Source organism: Rhinopithecus roxellana, chromosome 12, assembly GCF_007565055.1.
Source record: "Rhinopithecus roxellana isolate Shanxi Qingling chromosome 12, ASM756505v1, whole genome shotgun sequence".
Taxonomy (NCBI): Eukaryota; Metazoa; Chordata; class Mammalia; order Primates; family Cercopithecidae; genus Rhinopithecus; species Rhinopithecus roxellana.
The window spans coordinates 116,679,448-116,694,191 of NC_044560.1; the positions used below are offsets into that span (position 1 = coordinate 116,679,448).

The 14,744-nt window shown below is 46.5% G+C and overlaps 1 protein-coding gene across 2 annotated transcripts in view; it reads right to left on the minus strand.

Moving 5' to 3' along the window:
* The window catches only part of ZNF616 (zinc finger protein 616), a 55,074-nt gene extending 46,864 nt beyond the window's left edge, over positions 1–8,210 (minus strand). The window contains exons 1-3 of one of the 2 annotated variants that reach the window (XM_030942046.1): positions 7,998–8,210; positions 6,021–6,163; positions 4,197–4,289 (exon numbers count right to left, since the gene is read on the minus strand). In XM_030942046.1, the coding sequence (XP_030797906.1) occupies positions 4,197–4,211 (15 nt within the window). In that variant the 5' untranslated portion in view covers positions 4,212–4,289; positions 6,021–6,163; positions 7,998–8,210. The remainder of the gene's footprint in view (positions 1–4,196; positions 4,290–6,020; positions 6,164–7,997) is intronic. The other variant, XM_030942047.1, reaches the window with a different exon arrangement.
* Between the last annotated feature and the right edge of the window lie 6,534 nt (positions 8,211–14,744).

Genomic DNA, 14,744 nt, shown 5'->3' on the forward strand with positions numbered 1-14,744 from the left:
AAGTGAGAAAGAAAGAGAGAAATGGCCGGGTGCAGTGGCTCATGCCTATAATCCTAGCACTTTGGGGAGCAGAGGAGTGCAAATCACCTGAGGTCAGGAGTTTGGGACCAGCCTGTCTAACATGGTGAAATCCAGTTTCTACTAAAAATACAAAAAAATTAGCCAGGCATGGTGGTGCATGCTTGTAATCCCAGCTACTCAGGAGACTAAGGTAGGAGAATCACTTGAACCCAGGAGGCGGAGATTGTGGTGAGCCAAGATCACGCCATCACACTCCAGCCTGGATAACAAGAGTGAAACTCTGTCTCAAAAAAAGAGAAAGAGAGAAAGAAAGAAGGAAGGAGGGAGGGAGGGAGAAAGAGACAGAGAGAGAGAGAGAAAGACAGACTAAAGCTAAAAATAGAGTAACTGAGTTGAAATAGTCACTAGATGAGTTCAACAGAGCTGACTTAGGCAGAAGAAGGAAGTGGCGAACTCAAAGGGGATTTTGACAGGGAGAGAAACAAAAACTACAAAAAACAAAACAAAATGAAGAGAGCACAAGGGGCTCGTGGCAAACCATCAAGCACCAAGAACGTATGTATTCTGGGAGTCCAATAAATCATGTGAATATATCTAACATTACTTAACTGTAAGTAAACAAACAAGCTTTACTGAAAGTCATAATATAATCAAAGGCTGGGTTCCACGGCTCATGCCTGTAATCCCAGCACTTCTGGAGGCTAAGGCAAGCAGATCACTTGAGGTCGGTCAGGAGTTTGAGACCAGCTTGGTCAACATGGTGAAACCCCCTCTCTCCTAAAAATACAAAAAAATTAGCTGGGTGTGGTGGTGAGTGCCTATAGTCCCAGCTGCTCAGAAAGCTGAGGCAGGAGGATCCCTTAAACCTGGGAGGCGGAGGTTGCAGTCAACCCAGATCATGCCACTGCACTCCAGCCTGGGCAACGGAGCCAGACTTCATCATCAAAAAAAAAGATTCACTCAAAGAAAATGTCAGCAAGAAAACCTTAGATCTAAAAGAAACATAGTATTTTATAATCACACTGTGAGCCAGGCCTTCAGAAAAACATAAAGCAAACATTTATTTATTTTTGCTTTTGCGGTATGCCATCCTAAAAGAGGTCCTCACTCTTTAAACTGCCCAACCCAGAGGAAACTTCAGACACCTGTGGAGAAGATAGCATGCATACAGGCAGCCACGGTGACATTCTTTGTAAAACAATAAAAGAAAAACAGTAAAAAAGAAAAAAGAATGGCCGGGCGCGGTGGCTCAAGCCTGTAATCCCAGCACTTTGGGAGGCCGAGACGGGCGGATCACGAGGTCAGGAGATCGAGACCATCCTGGCTAACACGGTGAAACCCCGTCTCTACTAAAAAATACAAAAAACTAGCCGGGCGAGGTGGCGGGCGCCTGTAGTCCCAGCTACTCGGAGGCTGAGGCAGGAGAATGGCGTAAACCCGGGAGGCGGAGCTTGCAGTGAGCTGAGATCCGGCTACTGCACTCCAGCCTGGGCGACAGAGCAAAAACCCGTAAAAGACCCATACGTCTTCATTTAGGGATTGTTCCAAAGAGGATGCAAAACAAACTATTAGTGTTTATTAACATAAAAATATGTACACTTCAAAACCTGCAAAATAAAATTTCACAGCAGAACACTCACTGAAGAATTGTTTTCTGAAATCTCATGATGACGCGTAAATGCAACTCGACACCTCTCACTGACTCTTGCCACAGAACTTACAACAGTAGCTCCCCACAGAAACATGAGGGATGGTGGATGATGTGATAGGGAAAGGAAACTGGGTTTCCCCAGGTTGGGCACTTGAAAGAGTGATCACTTCCTCCAGGATGGTGCATTTCCTGCTTTGCTAGATCTGGCAAGATTCCCCACTACCCTGAGCTGCAAAGGGGCCCTCTCCCACCAACATCACATCAGATTTCCCACTCATTTAAACAAAACCTGCAACTGTGTTTCTTTTAGATTTTGAAGATCTGGGGAAAATGACAACTCTTTGTATTTCCATTTCATTATTTTGTAGAAATCAAAATAAAATAATCTTCATTCTTTGCGCAATTTTTTTTTTTCTGCATTCTAGGAGCCATTTCATATTCTGTAGTTAAATTTTTGGAATATATATGCCTTAATATTCTTTTTTTATTTTTATTTTATTTTATTTTTTTGGAGGCAGAATCTAGCTCTGTCGCCCATGCTGGAGTGCAATGGCGCGATCTCAGCTCACTACAACCTCTGCCTCCTGGGTTCAAGGGATTCTCCTGCCTCAGCCTCCCAAGTAGGTGGAACTACAGGCATGCGCCACCACGCCGAGCTAATTTTTGCATTTTTAGCAGAGATGGGGTTGGCCAGGCTGGTCTCTAACTCATGACCTCGTGATCCGCCTGCCTTGGCCTTCCAAAGTGCTGGGATTACAGGCATGAGCCACTGCGCCTAGTCAATGTCCTTTTTTTAGATTATAAATTTTTTTTTAGCATAAAACTGAAATGTTTCCTTGATGTCCCATGTTTTATGTTTGCTCATAAATTTTATGGTGTATGTAAGGTATACAACATGATATTACAGTACAGATAGTAAAAAAGTCACTATAGTTTAACAAATTAACATATCCATCATCTCACAAGTACCCTTTTTTTTTTTTTTTTTTGAGACGGAGTGTCGCTCTGTCGCTGAGGCTGGAGTGTAGTGGTGTAATCTCCACTCACTGCAACCTCTGTCCCTGGGGTTCAAGCAGTTCTCTGCCTCAGCCTCCCAAGTAGCTGGGATTACAGGCGCCTGCCACCATGCCTAGCTAATTTTTGTATTTTTAGTAGAGACAGGGTTTCCCCATCTTGGCCAGCCTGGTCTTGAACTCCTGACCTCTTGATCCACCTGCCTCAGCCTCCCAAAGTGCTGGGATTACAGGCATGAGCCACCGTGCCTGGCCCAGTACCCTTTTTTTTTGACAGGAACAGTTAAAATCTAACATAGCATGAATTACATATATAATAAAATATTATTTTCCTGTCGTCTTCATGTTATGCCACCTTCTTAATGCCCAAACTGCATCTCTACTTGGACTTTTACTGCAAATAAATATATTATGTGATGTTTAAAAGAAATATGATGTTCAGTAATAATTGGTGGAATGAGAGAATTTGGCTCCATCTTCTCTAATAATGAAGAAGTTCTGCTCCTATATCTGAGCAAAATTATAACCTTTTTAGATAAAACAACTGCTACTAGGAGTCCCAGCATGAACACCGCAGTCTCTGTAGGACGGATATGGTGACAATGGCTAAATGAATCTGACATTCAGGTTGATTTTATATTTTAAAATCAGTGATAGGCTGGACATGGTGGCTCATGCCTGTAATCCCAGCATTTTGGGAGGCCAAAGTGGGCGGATCACCTGAGGTCGGGAGTTCGAGACCAGCCTGACCAACATGGTGAAACCCCCGTCTCTACTAAAAATACAAAAATTAGTCAGTCATGGTGGCACGTGCCTGTAATCCCAGCTACTCAGGAGGCTGAGGCACGAGAATCACTGGAACCAGGGAGGTGAAGGTTGCAGTGAGCCAAGATCGCACCATTGCACTCCAGCCTGGGCAACAAGAACAAAACTCCATCTCAAAAAAAAAAAAAAATCAATGATAAAATGAAACACCCTTTATCACTGATGTGTGTATCTAATTGTCCATTCCATTCCTAGTCATTAAGATTTTGAAGTTAGAAACAGTGACTCATTCATACACCTTCAAATGTAGTATACAATTAGGCAGAAAAGATCTCCCCTGACAGGCCTCTTTTCCAGAATTCATGAGGTGTTGTGCACATTAATATGTGCCTTCTGCATGCAGCTTCTCTACTTCTGGTCTACAGAGAGCTGACTGCATCCTGATTTTGCCTCTAAACCATCTCTGCTGCCAACAGCTCTGACACTGCGGGGCCCACACCCCGTCTCTATCCATGTCTGGGTGTGAGCCGCTCCCAGGACCATGCCCAGTGCAGCCTCTTCCCAAGTCACTAGGTCTCAGTGAGATAGAATCTAAGTGAGATGAGAGAAACTGAGGGAAGGCATGGGGGGAATGGCAGTAAACACGTCAGGCAGGATGCTTCAGACTCAGAGAAGATTCACAACCCCAATGCGTCGCATTTCAAAAAGGAAGGAGATAGAATGATCCACTGAGAATATCCTTTTACCTGTGTAAGAGCCATCCCTGACTCCTTTTCTTGCCTCTTCTTCCTCTTCTGGGCTTCTCTCAGTCAATATAATTACTTCTTTACAAGTCAAATCTGAAAGTGAAAAATCTGTCGTTCAATGCTTGGAAACAACACATTCCTTTCTGTGCCACAACCATGGCCACAGGGAAGACCTCAGCATGTGGAGAGACAGCCCACTGCACCAGGGGGATGCAAGAATAATATATTCCTACACAAAGACCAAGTGGCCTGGCATGGTAGCTCATGCCTGTAATCCCAGCACTTTAGGAGGCAGAGGCGGTCGGATCACCTGAGGTCAGGAGTTTGAGACCATCCTGGAAAACACAGTGAAACCCCGTCTCTACTAAAAGTACCAAAATTAGCTGGGTGTGGTGGCGCGCACCTGTAGTCCCAGCTACTTGGGAGGCTGAGGCAGGAGAATCACTTGAACCTAGAAGGCAGAGGTTGCAGTGAGCCAAGATCATGTCACTGCACTCCAGCGTGGGTAACACAGTGAGACTCCATCTCAAATAAAGAAATAAATAAAAATAAAAAAGAAAATGTGTTATGTGTCTGTATACATATCTCTATGCGTACGTGTATTTATTATGCGTTCATATGTATAATGGATTTATTCAACCATAAAAAGGAAGAAAATCCTGCTATTTGCAACAACATGGATGAACCTAGAAGACATACGCTAGGTGAAATAAGACAGACACTAAAAGACTATTACTGTGCTACCTCATAAGCAGAATTTAAACAATCCAATTCAGAGGAACAGGGTAGAACAGTTGTTGCCAGGAACTGGTAGGGGGGAGAATGGAAAAATGTTGGTCAAAGGGTACAAACTTTCAGTTATAAAATGAAGAAGTTCTGGGGAATCTAATGTACACAATGATGTCTATACTGTATTGGACACTTTAACAGTTTGGAAAGTTTTTGAAAATTTTAATGAATTATAAGGTGAAAGTTTAAAAAAATGACAATACTTAACATTTAGAAACGAATGATGTCAGCTGATTAATGGATGCCACCAAACCTTATTTCAGAAGTCAGTAATTATAGAAAGGCAGAAATTGAATAAACACTTATCTCAAGCTTCCAAAACAACAATCAATTAAACGTTAAGGAACTACAGCTGGGCGTGGTGGCTTACACCTGTAATCCCAGCACTTTGGGAGGCTGAGGCGAGCAGATCATGAGGTCAGGAGATCAAGACCACCCTGGCTAACACGGTGAAACCCCATCTCTACTAAAAAATACAAAAAATTAGCAGGGCGTGGTGGCAGGTGCCTGTAGTCCCAGCTACTCGGGAGGCTGAGGCAGGAGAATGGCGTGAACCCGGGAGGCAGAGGTTGCAGTGAGCTGAGATCGCACCACTGCACTCCAGTCTGGGCGACAGAGCGAGACTCTGTCTTAAAAAATAAATAAATAAATAAATAAATAAAGGAACTACAAAGAAAAAAGTAGGCCGGGTGCAGTGGCTTATGCCTGTAATCCCAGCACTTTAGGAGGCCAAGGCCAGCGGATCACCTGAGTTTGGGAGTTTGAGACCAGCCTGACCAACATGGAGAAACTCCGTCTCTACTAAAAATACAAAATTAGCCAGGTGTGGTGGCACATGCCTGTAATCCCAGGTACTTGGGAGGCTGAGGTAGGAGAATTGCTTGAACCTGGGAGGCAGAGACTGCAGTGAGCCGAGATGGCTCCACTGCACTCCAGCCTGGGCAACAAGAGTGAAACTCCGTCTCAAAAAAAAAGAAAAAAGCAGAAAATCCATTACAAAAAAATAAGACTCTCAATACTCCTACAAAGACATACCTTGTAGGCCTGATGTGGTGGCTTCCCATCTGTAATCACAGCACTCTGAAAGGCTGAGGCAGAAGGACTACTTGAGTCCGGGAGGTTGAGGCCACAGTGAGCAGAGATCATGGCACTGTACTCTAGTCTGACAGAGCAAGACCCTGTTTCAGAAAAGAAAAAACAAAAAACAAAGACATACCTTGTAGTGAGAGTGACAGTCATTTATTGCCCCATTTCTCATTTTCTCTATCCTCTACTCTATCCCAGGGAAGAAAAGAGTTACCACAAATGACTGAATTTAAATGCCCTCTGGCTAAATAGAAATTCCAAATATCTTTTGATACAAATAAATACAAAATGCACAAGCCTTACAGAAAAGTGGTAATTTTCATCCTCATGATTACAATTTAAAGAAAAAAATTTTAGAGTATAAAGTCACAAATCAGAATATTACAACCACCATCCATATTCAATCAACTCATCACTCATCTGGATAGGGTCCTCTCCCACTTTCTTCACTACTACGTGTTTCCCTCTCGTATGCTGCATCTTTCCTCCCCTTTTCTGTTCTTCTCTTTTATGTCTGTTCTGCCCAATACTCAGCAACTTACTTCACCTCTTGGAACTCTTCCTCCCCAATCTTTCTGACAGTCCCCAATCTCCACGTATTTCTGCCTCTTTTTCCCCATCTAAGCTCCCTCTCTGCTCCCCTTGTTAAAACTCCCTCTTTCCTGTTACAGCTCCTTTGTTCCCACTCTCTAGCACCCCCAACTTCCTAGGCTTCCTCCCTGCTGCGGCTCTCCCTCTACTCTGCTTGTCACCCACTGCCCTCTCTTTCAGTTCCAGCACCACGTAGTTCTGTCGGCTGCGGTTCCAACTCTTTTACTTTCTCCCCACTGTCTGTCTGCAGTGCCTCCTCCTTTGCCGCCCCACTCTATTTTGCTGCCCTTCATCTCTCTGAAGGTCCCCCTTTTTTTCTTTTTTTTTTTTTTTTGAGACGGAGTCTCGCTCTGTCGCCCAGGCTGGAGTGCAGTGGCCAGATCTCAGCTCACTGCAAGCTCCGCCTCCTGGGTTCACGCCATTCTCCCGCCTCAGCCTCCCGAGTAGCTGGGACTACAGGCGCCCGCCACCTCGCCCGGCTAGTTTTTTGTATTTTTTAGTAGAGACGGGGTTTCACCGGGTTAGCCAGGATGGTCTCGATCTCCTGACCTTGTGATCCGCCCATCTCGGCCTCCCAAAGTGCTGGGATTACAGGCTTGAGCCACCGCGGCCGGTCCGCCTTTTTTTCTAAATGTCTCTATGTGCTTTTCTCCCCCTGCTTCTTTCTCCATTCGTTCTCTTTCACTCTTGCTGTCTCTCTGCAAATCCCTAAATTATCATCCATTTTGCCGTGTATTTATGGGTCTCCCTCATTCTCTTCGGTTTTTCCTTTTGCTCCGTCGTTCCCCGTCTTTTCCTCTCCTGATCCCTCTCACCCACACATTCAGTAGGAAAGGGGAGGAATAAGATGCCCACCTCCCGGAAGAGCACATTTTCCAGTGGAGTAAAATTTGGGAAGGAAGAACACTGGGTGTCACAAGACAGACTCAGGTCACCTGCCCCAACGGAGGGATCAGGAAAAGCAGTGGCTGTGAAGGGGAAGCCTGGAGAGCAGAAGGACCCGGCGTGAGGAGCGCGGGGGACGGTGTCTCAGGACAGGGAGGGTCTGCAGAATCCCAGGACCTGGCAGGAGAAGCGGCTCCTTCAGGAGCTGGGCGGCGGCCCTCCCCTCCAGGGGCTGACGAGGGAGGAACTCGGGGGTCGCAACGAGTGGGAATCCACCTCCCGAGTGAGGGCTTGACTTGGCGCAGGGCCGAAGCAAAGGCCAGTAAGGGTTTCAAGCAGGAACACGACCTGAGTGGGGTTGTCTACATAGTCCTAAGGCAGAAAGGCAGGGAGCAAGGAACAGCCGCAGAGAGATTTTTAAACCGAAAGGAAAGCAATTATCAGACTTACTTGGGGCGAAGAGGCTGTTGCTGGTATTCTAAGGTCCGTAGCGATCCCCAGGAAACGGGTATGGACAAGGGAAGACTGCCAAGTGCACGTTCGATTCACGTAGACCCGGCGAAGCAAATGTTTAGTCCAGGTAGACGGAAACTGACGCGCAGAGCGCTGTGACCGTTTCCCCGCGCGATCTGCTTCCGGGTGTGCAGGAAGCTTCACGAGATGAGAAAAAAGACTAAGAAGCCTGGGGCGGGGGAGGGTCCTGGGTGGGGTGCGACCCGCAAGGGAAGGGGCAGAAAGACCGACCTGATTTGGGAACCCTGAAAGGGTGGGGCAAGGCTCATGCGTTAGTGGGCGGGGCCAGGCGGGCAAGGCGGGACGGGCGGTGTGGGCGGGACCTGTTTGGTGGGCGGGGTCTGTTATTCCCTCTGCCTTCAGCCCACCGAGTCTTTGTTCTCCTGATTTGGGAGTATTGGTGACTTGTTTCTTTTTTTTTTTTTTTTGAGACGGAGTCTCGCTCTGTCGCCCAGGCTGGAGCGCAGTGGCCGGATCTCAGCTCACTGCAAGCTCCGCCTCCCGGGTTCACGCCATTCTCCTGCCTCAGCCTCCCGAGTAGCTGGGACTACAGGCGCCACCTCGCCCGGCTAGTTTTTTGTATTTTTTAGTAGAGACGGGGTTTCACCGTGTTAGCCAGGATGGTCTTGATCTTCTGACCTCGTGATCCGCCCATCTCGGCCTCCCAAAGTGCTGGGATTACAGGCTTGAGCCACCGCGGCCAGCTAGTGACTGTTTCTTGTCCTGTGAAGCAGTGTTGCTTCCTGCCTATTTTAAATTAATGTTTTAGACTTTAAGGTCAAAGCTTAAAGTTGTGGTCCACTTCTGTTGGAAACTAAGATGTTTTCTTCTTGTCAAGTTGAACTGATTTAAGTCAAAATCGATTTTTGCGAGCCTGGTGGACTCCATCGGGTCTTGTCAGCGAGGCTGAAGCCAGTAAGGCTGAAGTTATTACTCAGTAGTCAGGGAACTAGGATCTCCGTGAAGATTTGATGTGCAGCCGTGGCTGGATCCAGGAACCTGGAAGACATTATGCCATGCGAAATATGCTAGACACAGAAAGACAAATCCTGCATGCGTTTACTTACATGTGCAATCTACAAACATCAAAATCACAGTAACAGAGTAGAAGGGTGGTTTCCAGGGCTGACGGTCTATCCTATGCCTGTCCCACCATTGTATTTTGGAAGCAAATAACTTCTTTGGCTTCACAGTTACACAGCTGGACAGAAATTTTGCCTCAGGATGAACCACACTTTGAGTCTCAACCATATGTGATTCAGATAATATTTGGGTGATATTTGGGCCTTAGAGTTTGATACTGAAATGGATTAAGACTTTTGAAATGGGCCGGGAGCAGTGGCTCTGGCCTGTAATCCCAGCTCTTTGGGAGGCCAAAGTGGAAGGATTGCTTGAGCTCAAGAGTTCAAGACCAACCTGGGGCAACATAGACCCTTGTCTCTACAAAAAATAGAAAAATCAGCCAGGCATGGTGGCTCATGCCTATAGTCACAGCTACTTGGGAGGCTGAGGTGGGAGGATCTTTTGAGCCCAAGGGGTCAAGGCTGCAATGAGTTGTCATTGCACCACTGAACTGCTGCCTGGGCAAGAGAGTGAGATTTTGTCTCAAAAAATAATAATAATAAGACTTTTGAGATGTTAGGATGGGGGTGAAGGGATCTTGCATGTGAGAAGGACATGAATTTTGGGAGTCCAGAGTACAGAATGTTATGAGCTGAATCATGTCCCTAAAAAATCATTGTCAGCCGGGCACGGTGGCTCACGCCTGTAATCCCAGCACTTTGGGAGTCCAAGGCGGGCGGATCATGAGGTCAGATCGAGACCATCCTAGCTAACACAATGAAACCCCGTTTTTACTAAAAATGCAAAAAATTAGCCAGGCGTGGTGGCAGGCACCTGTGGTCCCAGCTGCTTGGGAGGCTGAAGCAGGAGAATGGCATGAACCTGGGAGGTGGAGCTTGCAGTGAGCCGAGATCGAACCGCTGCACTCCAGCCTGGGTGACAGAGTGAGACTCCGTCTCAAAACATAAAATAAAATAAAATAAATCATTGTCTTTAAGTTCTAGCACCCAGTACCTCAGAATATGACTGTGTTTTGACATAGGGCATTTAGAGGTTATTAAGTGAAACTAAGCTTGTTAGAATGGGCTCTGATGCAATTTGACTGATGTCCTGATGAGAGGAAATTTGCATGGAAGGAGATTACAGCCTCATGCCTGTAATCCCAGCACTTTGGGAAGTCGAAGTGGGTGGATCACTTGAGCTCAGGAGTTTGAGACCAGCCTGGCCAACATGGTGAAACCCCATCTCTACTACAAATACAAAAATTAGCCAGGCATGGTGGCGCATGCCTTTAGTGCCAGCTACTCAGGAGGCTGAGGCAAGAGAATTGCTTGAACCTGGGAGGTGGAGGTTGCAGTGAGCTGAGATCATGCCACTGCATTCCAGCCTGGGCGACAGAGCCAGACTCCATCTGAAAAGAAAAGAAAAGAAAAGAAGTAGTATTCCAACTGCTTCCAGATCTCCTTGCTGACAGGAAAGTGTATGAGAAGGGTGGATACTGGCATAGAAGTTTGGGGGGCCCAGCTGTATTGGAGGTGACTGGCATCTGGAGGACTAAAAGCTTGCTGAGATTTTTGGACCACAGAAAGTAAACCCCATAACTTCCAACAGCTTTTGCAACTGTTGCCATTCCAAACGTTGGATTTCAGTTGTGAGAGACTCTTCCTCATTTTGGGCTCTAGGAAGAGAAGCTTCATAGACCCTCAATGGATAGAGATATTGGAGGGAGTGGAATGAAGGAACGAAGGTGGGTCTGGGGCTACACTGGAGTTTGATGTAGAAGCTATGACAGCATCAGTATTCCAAGCAAGAGCTGGGGCTGGAGTTTGGAGTAAAGGCAGAGCTGGGGTTGTGAGACTTTGGGGCGTCATTTAGCCTGTATAGGACTAGAGAGGAGCATTAGATATTAAATAAGTCAAAGAGAGAGGCTGGGCACAGTGGCCTGTAGTCCCAGTACTTTGGGAGGTCACGACAGGCAGATCATCTGAGGTCAGGAGTTCGAGACCAGCCTGGCCAACATGGTGAAACCCTGTCTCTACGAAAAATACAAAAATTAGCTGGACGTGGTGGTGGGCGCCTGTAATTTTAGCTACTTGGGAGGCTGAGACAGGAGAATCACTGAACCTGAGAGGCGGAGGTTGAAGTGAGCTGAGATCACGCCACTGTATTCTAGCCTGGGCCACAGAGCGGAACTCCATCTCAAAAAAAAGGAGGACAAAGGGAGACATCAGTGGGGAAGAGTTACCAGAGACTAGGACAGTAGCCACCAAAGATTTGCTATGCAGAGACAAGAGACCCCTAAAGTTCTGCTAGTCATAGTTTCCAGGATCTCAGGATCTGGGAGTTACTGATGACTGGTCAATTGTTCTGGTCCTCCTAGAGTTCTCTAGAAAGATTGGTGGCTGGAATGTCCTGGTTGCTAAGTGACTCTATTCCCAGAACTCACATCCCCTCAGTTGTTTAATAAATAATGCCTCTTTCTGTTGACAGTTGTTGTAATACCTCAGTTCTTGTCTTCTTAGTTTAAAATAATTTAAGCAAGAGATACACAGCAAAAGAGGTGAGCATAATTGGTTGCAAAGGAAAAATAATATTTTGAAAGTTAAGGGCAGAATAGACAGAACACTCTGAGAGAGAGAGAAATCAGGGCAAGCTGCTCATAAGGGTGAAACAGCACAGATTGGCACAAAGGGAGTCTTACATGATTATTCATAAGGACATGGGAAGAGGTGTTACTAGTAAGCATGTTCTGGGTGGTCCTCTGGGTGCACATGAGCAGCAGCTGTACATGCCTGTAAATACGTCACATGTCTCATTAGCATCTTAAATCTACATGGAATTGTAATCCTCAGCATTGGAGGTGGGGACTGGGGTCTGGTGGCAGGTGATTGGATCATGGTGGCGGTAGATTTCTCATGAATGGTTTAATACCATTCCCTTGGTGGTATTCTCGTGATAGTGAGTTCTTGTGAGTTCTGGCTGTTTAAAAGTGTGTGGCAGCTGGGCACAATGGCTCACACCTATAATCCCAGCACTTTGGGAGGCCGAGGCAGGAGGATCACCTGAGGTCAGGAGTTCAAGACTAGCCTGACCAACATGGTGAAACCCCATCTCTACTAAAAATAGAAAAATTAGCCAGGCATGGTGTCACGCACTTGTAATCTCAGCTACTTGGGAGGTTGAGGCAGGAGAACTGCTTGAACCCGGGAGGTGGAGGTTGCAGTGAGTCAAGATCGTGCCACACTGCACTCCAGCCTAGACGAAAAAGCGAGACTCTGTCTCAAAAACAAACAAACAAACAAGTGTGTAGCATCTCCCCATTCTCTGTCTTCCTCCTGTCTGGGCATGTGAAGTGCCTGCTTCGCCTTCACCTTCTGCCATAATTGTAAGTTTCCTGAGGCCTCTGCAGAAGCCAAGTAGATTCCAGCATTTCCTGTACAGCCTGCAGAGTCATGAGCCAACTAAACCTCTTTTCTTTATAAATTACCCAGTCTCAGGTATTTTTTTATGGCAATGTGAGAACGAACTAATATACTGGCACTATAGTCATGTGCCACCACACCTGGCTAATTTTCAAATTTTTTATAGAGACAGGGTTTCACATTCTTGCCCATGCTGGTCTTGAACTCCTGGGCTCAAGTAAGCCTCCTGCCTTGGCCGCCCAAACTGTAAAGTAGATAAAATTTTAAAAAAATATATTTTCCTTTCAGATGAGTAGGTAATTAAGTAAGAAAGAAATATAAATTTCAAAAAGGGTCGGGCGTGGTGGCTCACGCCTGTAATCCCAGCACTCTGGGAGGCTGAGGTGGGTAGATCACCCGAGGTCAGGAGTTCAAAAACAGACTGGCCGACTTGGTGAAACCCTGTCTCTACCAAAAATACAAAAATCAGGCAGGCCCGGTGGTGGGCGCCTGTAATCCCATCTACTCAGAAGACTGGGGCAGGAGAATCCCTTGAACCCAGGAGGCGGAGGTTGCAGTGAACCGAGGTGGTACCACTGCACTCTAGCCTGGGCGACAGAGCAATACTCCATCTCAATAAATAAATAAACAATATTTTTCCTTCCTTGAGAAATTCAAAGAAGGCTGATCAGTATGTGATCCTCAACTGAATTTTCAGTCAGTGGTCCTTTGCTGTGACCTACAGGAGTGTGACATTCTATGGGTGGATTCTTCTCCCTGAGACCAGAACTTCATCTTTCGCATGTGATCAGAGGCTTTTAGAGGCTCCGCATTACTTTTCAGATCAACACCATTACACAAGCTTAGCCTAAAGACAGCTGACATGGGAAGGTATCTTATGAACAAATACTGTTGGACGCGGTTCTCTTGCAAGGATCTTGCAGCCCCTTAATAATTTCCTTCAGGACCACTGAAACACTCTAGAATTTTTCCTAGATCTGTCTTCCATACATACATAGACTGGAATTTTTGGACAAAATGTCTGTTTGGGCCGAGCGCAATGGCTCATGCCTGTAATCCCAGTACTTTGGGAGGCCAAGGCAGGGGGATCACTTGAGGTCAGGAGTTAAAGACCAGTCTGGCTAACAAGGTGAAACCCCATCTCTACTTAAAAAAAAAAAAAGGCCGGGCGCGGTGGCTCAAGCCTGTAATCCCAGCACTTTGGGAGGCCGAGACGGGTGGATCACGAGGTCAGGAGATCGAGACCATCCTGGCTAACACGGTGAAACCCCATCTCTACTAAAAAATACAAAAAACTAGCCGGGCGAGGTGGCGGGCGCCTGTAGTCCCAGCTGCTCAGGAGGCTGAGGCAGGAGAACCGCATGAACCCGGGAGGCGGAGCTTGCGGTGAGCCGAGATCCGGCCACTGCACTCCAGCCTGGGCGACAGAGCGAGACTCCGTCTCAAAAAAAAAAAGAAAAAAAAATACAAAAATTAGCCAGGCATGGTGGTGCATACCTGTAATCCCAGGTACTCCAGAGGCTGAGGCAGGAGATTCTCTTGAACCCAGGAGGCAGAGGTGGCAGTGAGCCGAGATTGCACCACTGTACTCCAGCTTGGGTGACCGAGCGAGACTCTGTATCAAAAAAAAAAAAAAAAAAAAAAAAAGCTCTGTGTATCACTCTGAGCCCTGCCCAACCTGCACCTCTAGAAGGATGATATTCTCTGAGGAGACCGATCTCATGTCTCTTTGCACTGATGTTATTGATTTAGCAAAGAAGACAAATAGGCAAATGTCAGTTTATGCTGCTGATGGGATCTTGTGATCTCTTACTTGACTTGGGTCTCTGATTTACTCAAATATTGATAAAAATGTATTCCCCTCTGGATGGCAGAAAAACAAGAGGAGGAGGAGCTCCAGCCCACACAGGAGGTAGAAAGTGGAATCTATGCCACACGGAGTCCAGTTTGAGTTCAGCCACAGGCACCGAGTGTCCTCCAACAAAGAAACAGCTCCCTATTACTTGAGGTGCACTGTTTTTTTTTTTCTTTGAGACGGAGTCTCACTCTTTTGCCCAGACTGGACTGCAGTGGTCCTATCTCGGCTCACTGCAAGCTCCACCTCCCGGGTTCACCCCATTCTCCAGCCTTGGCCTCCCGAGTAGCTGGGACTACAGGCGCCCACCACCGCATCTGGCTAATTTTTTGTATTTTTAGTAGA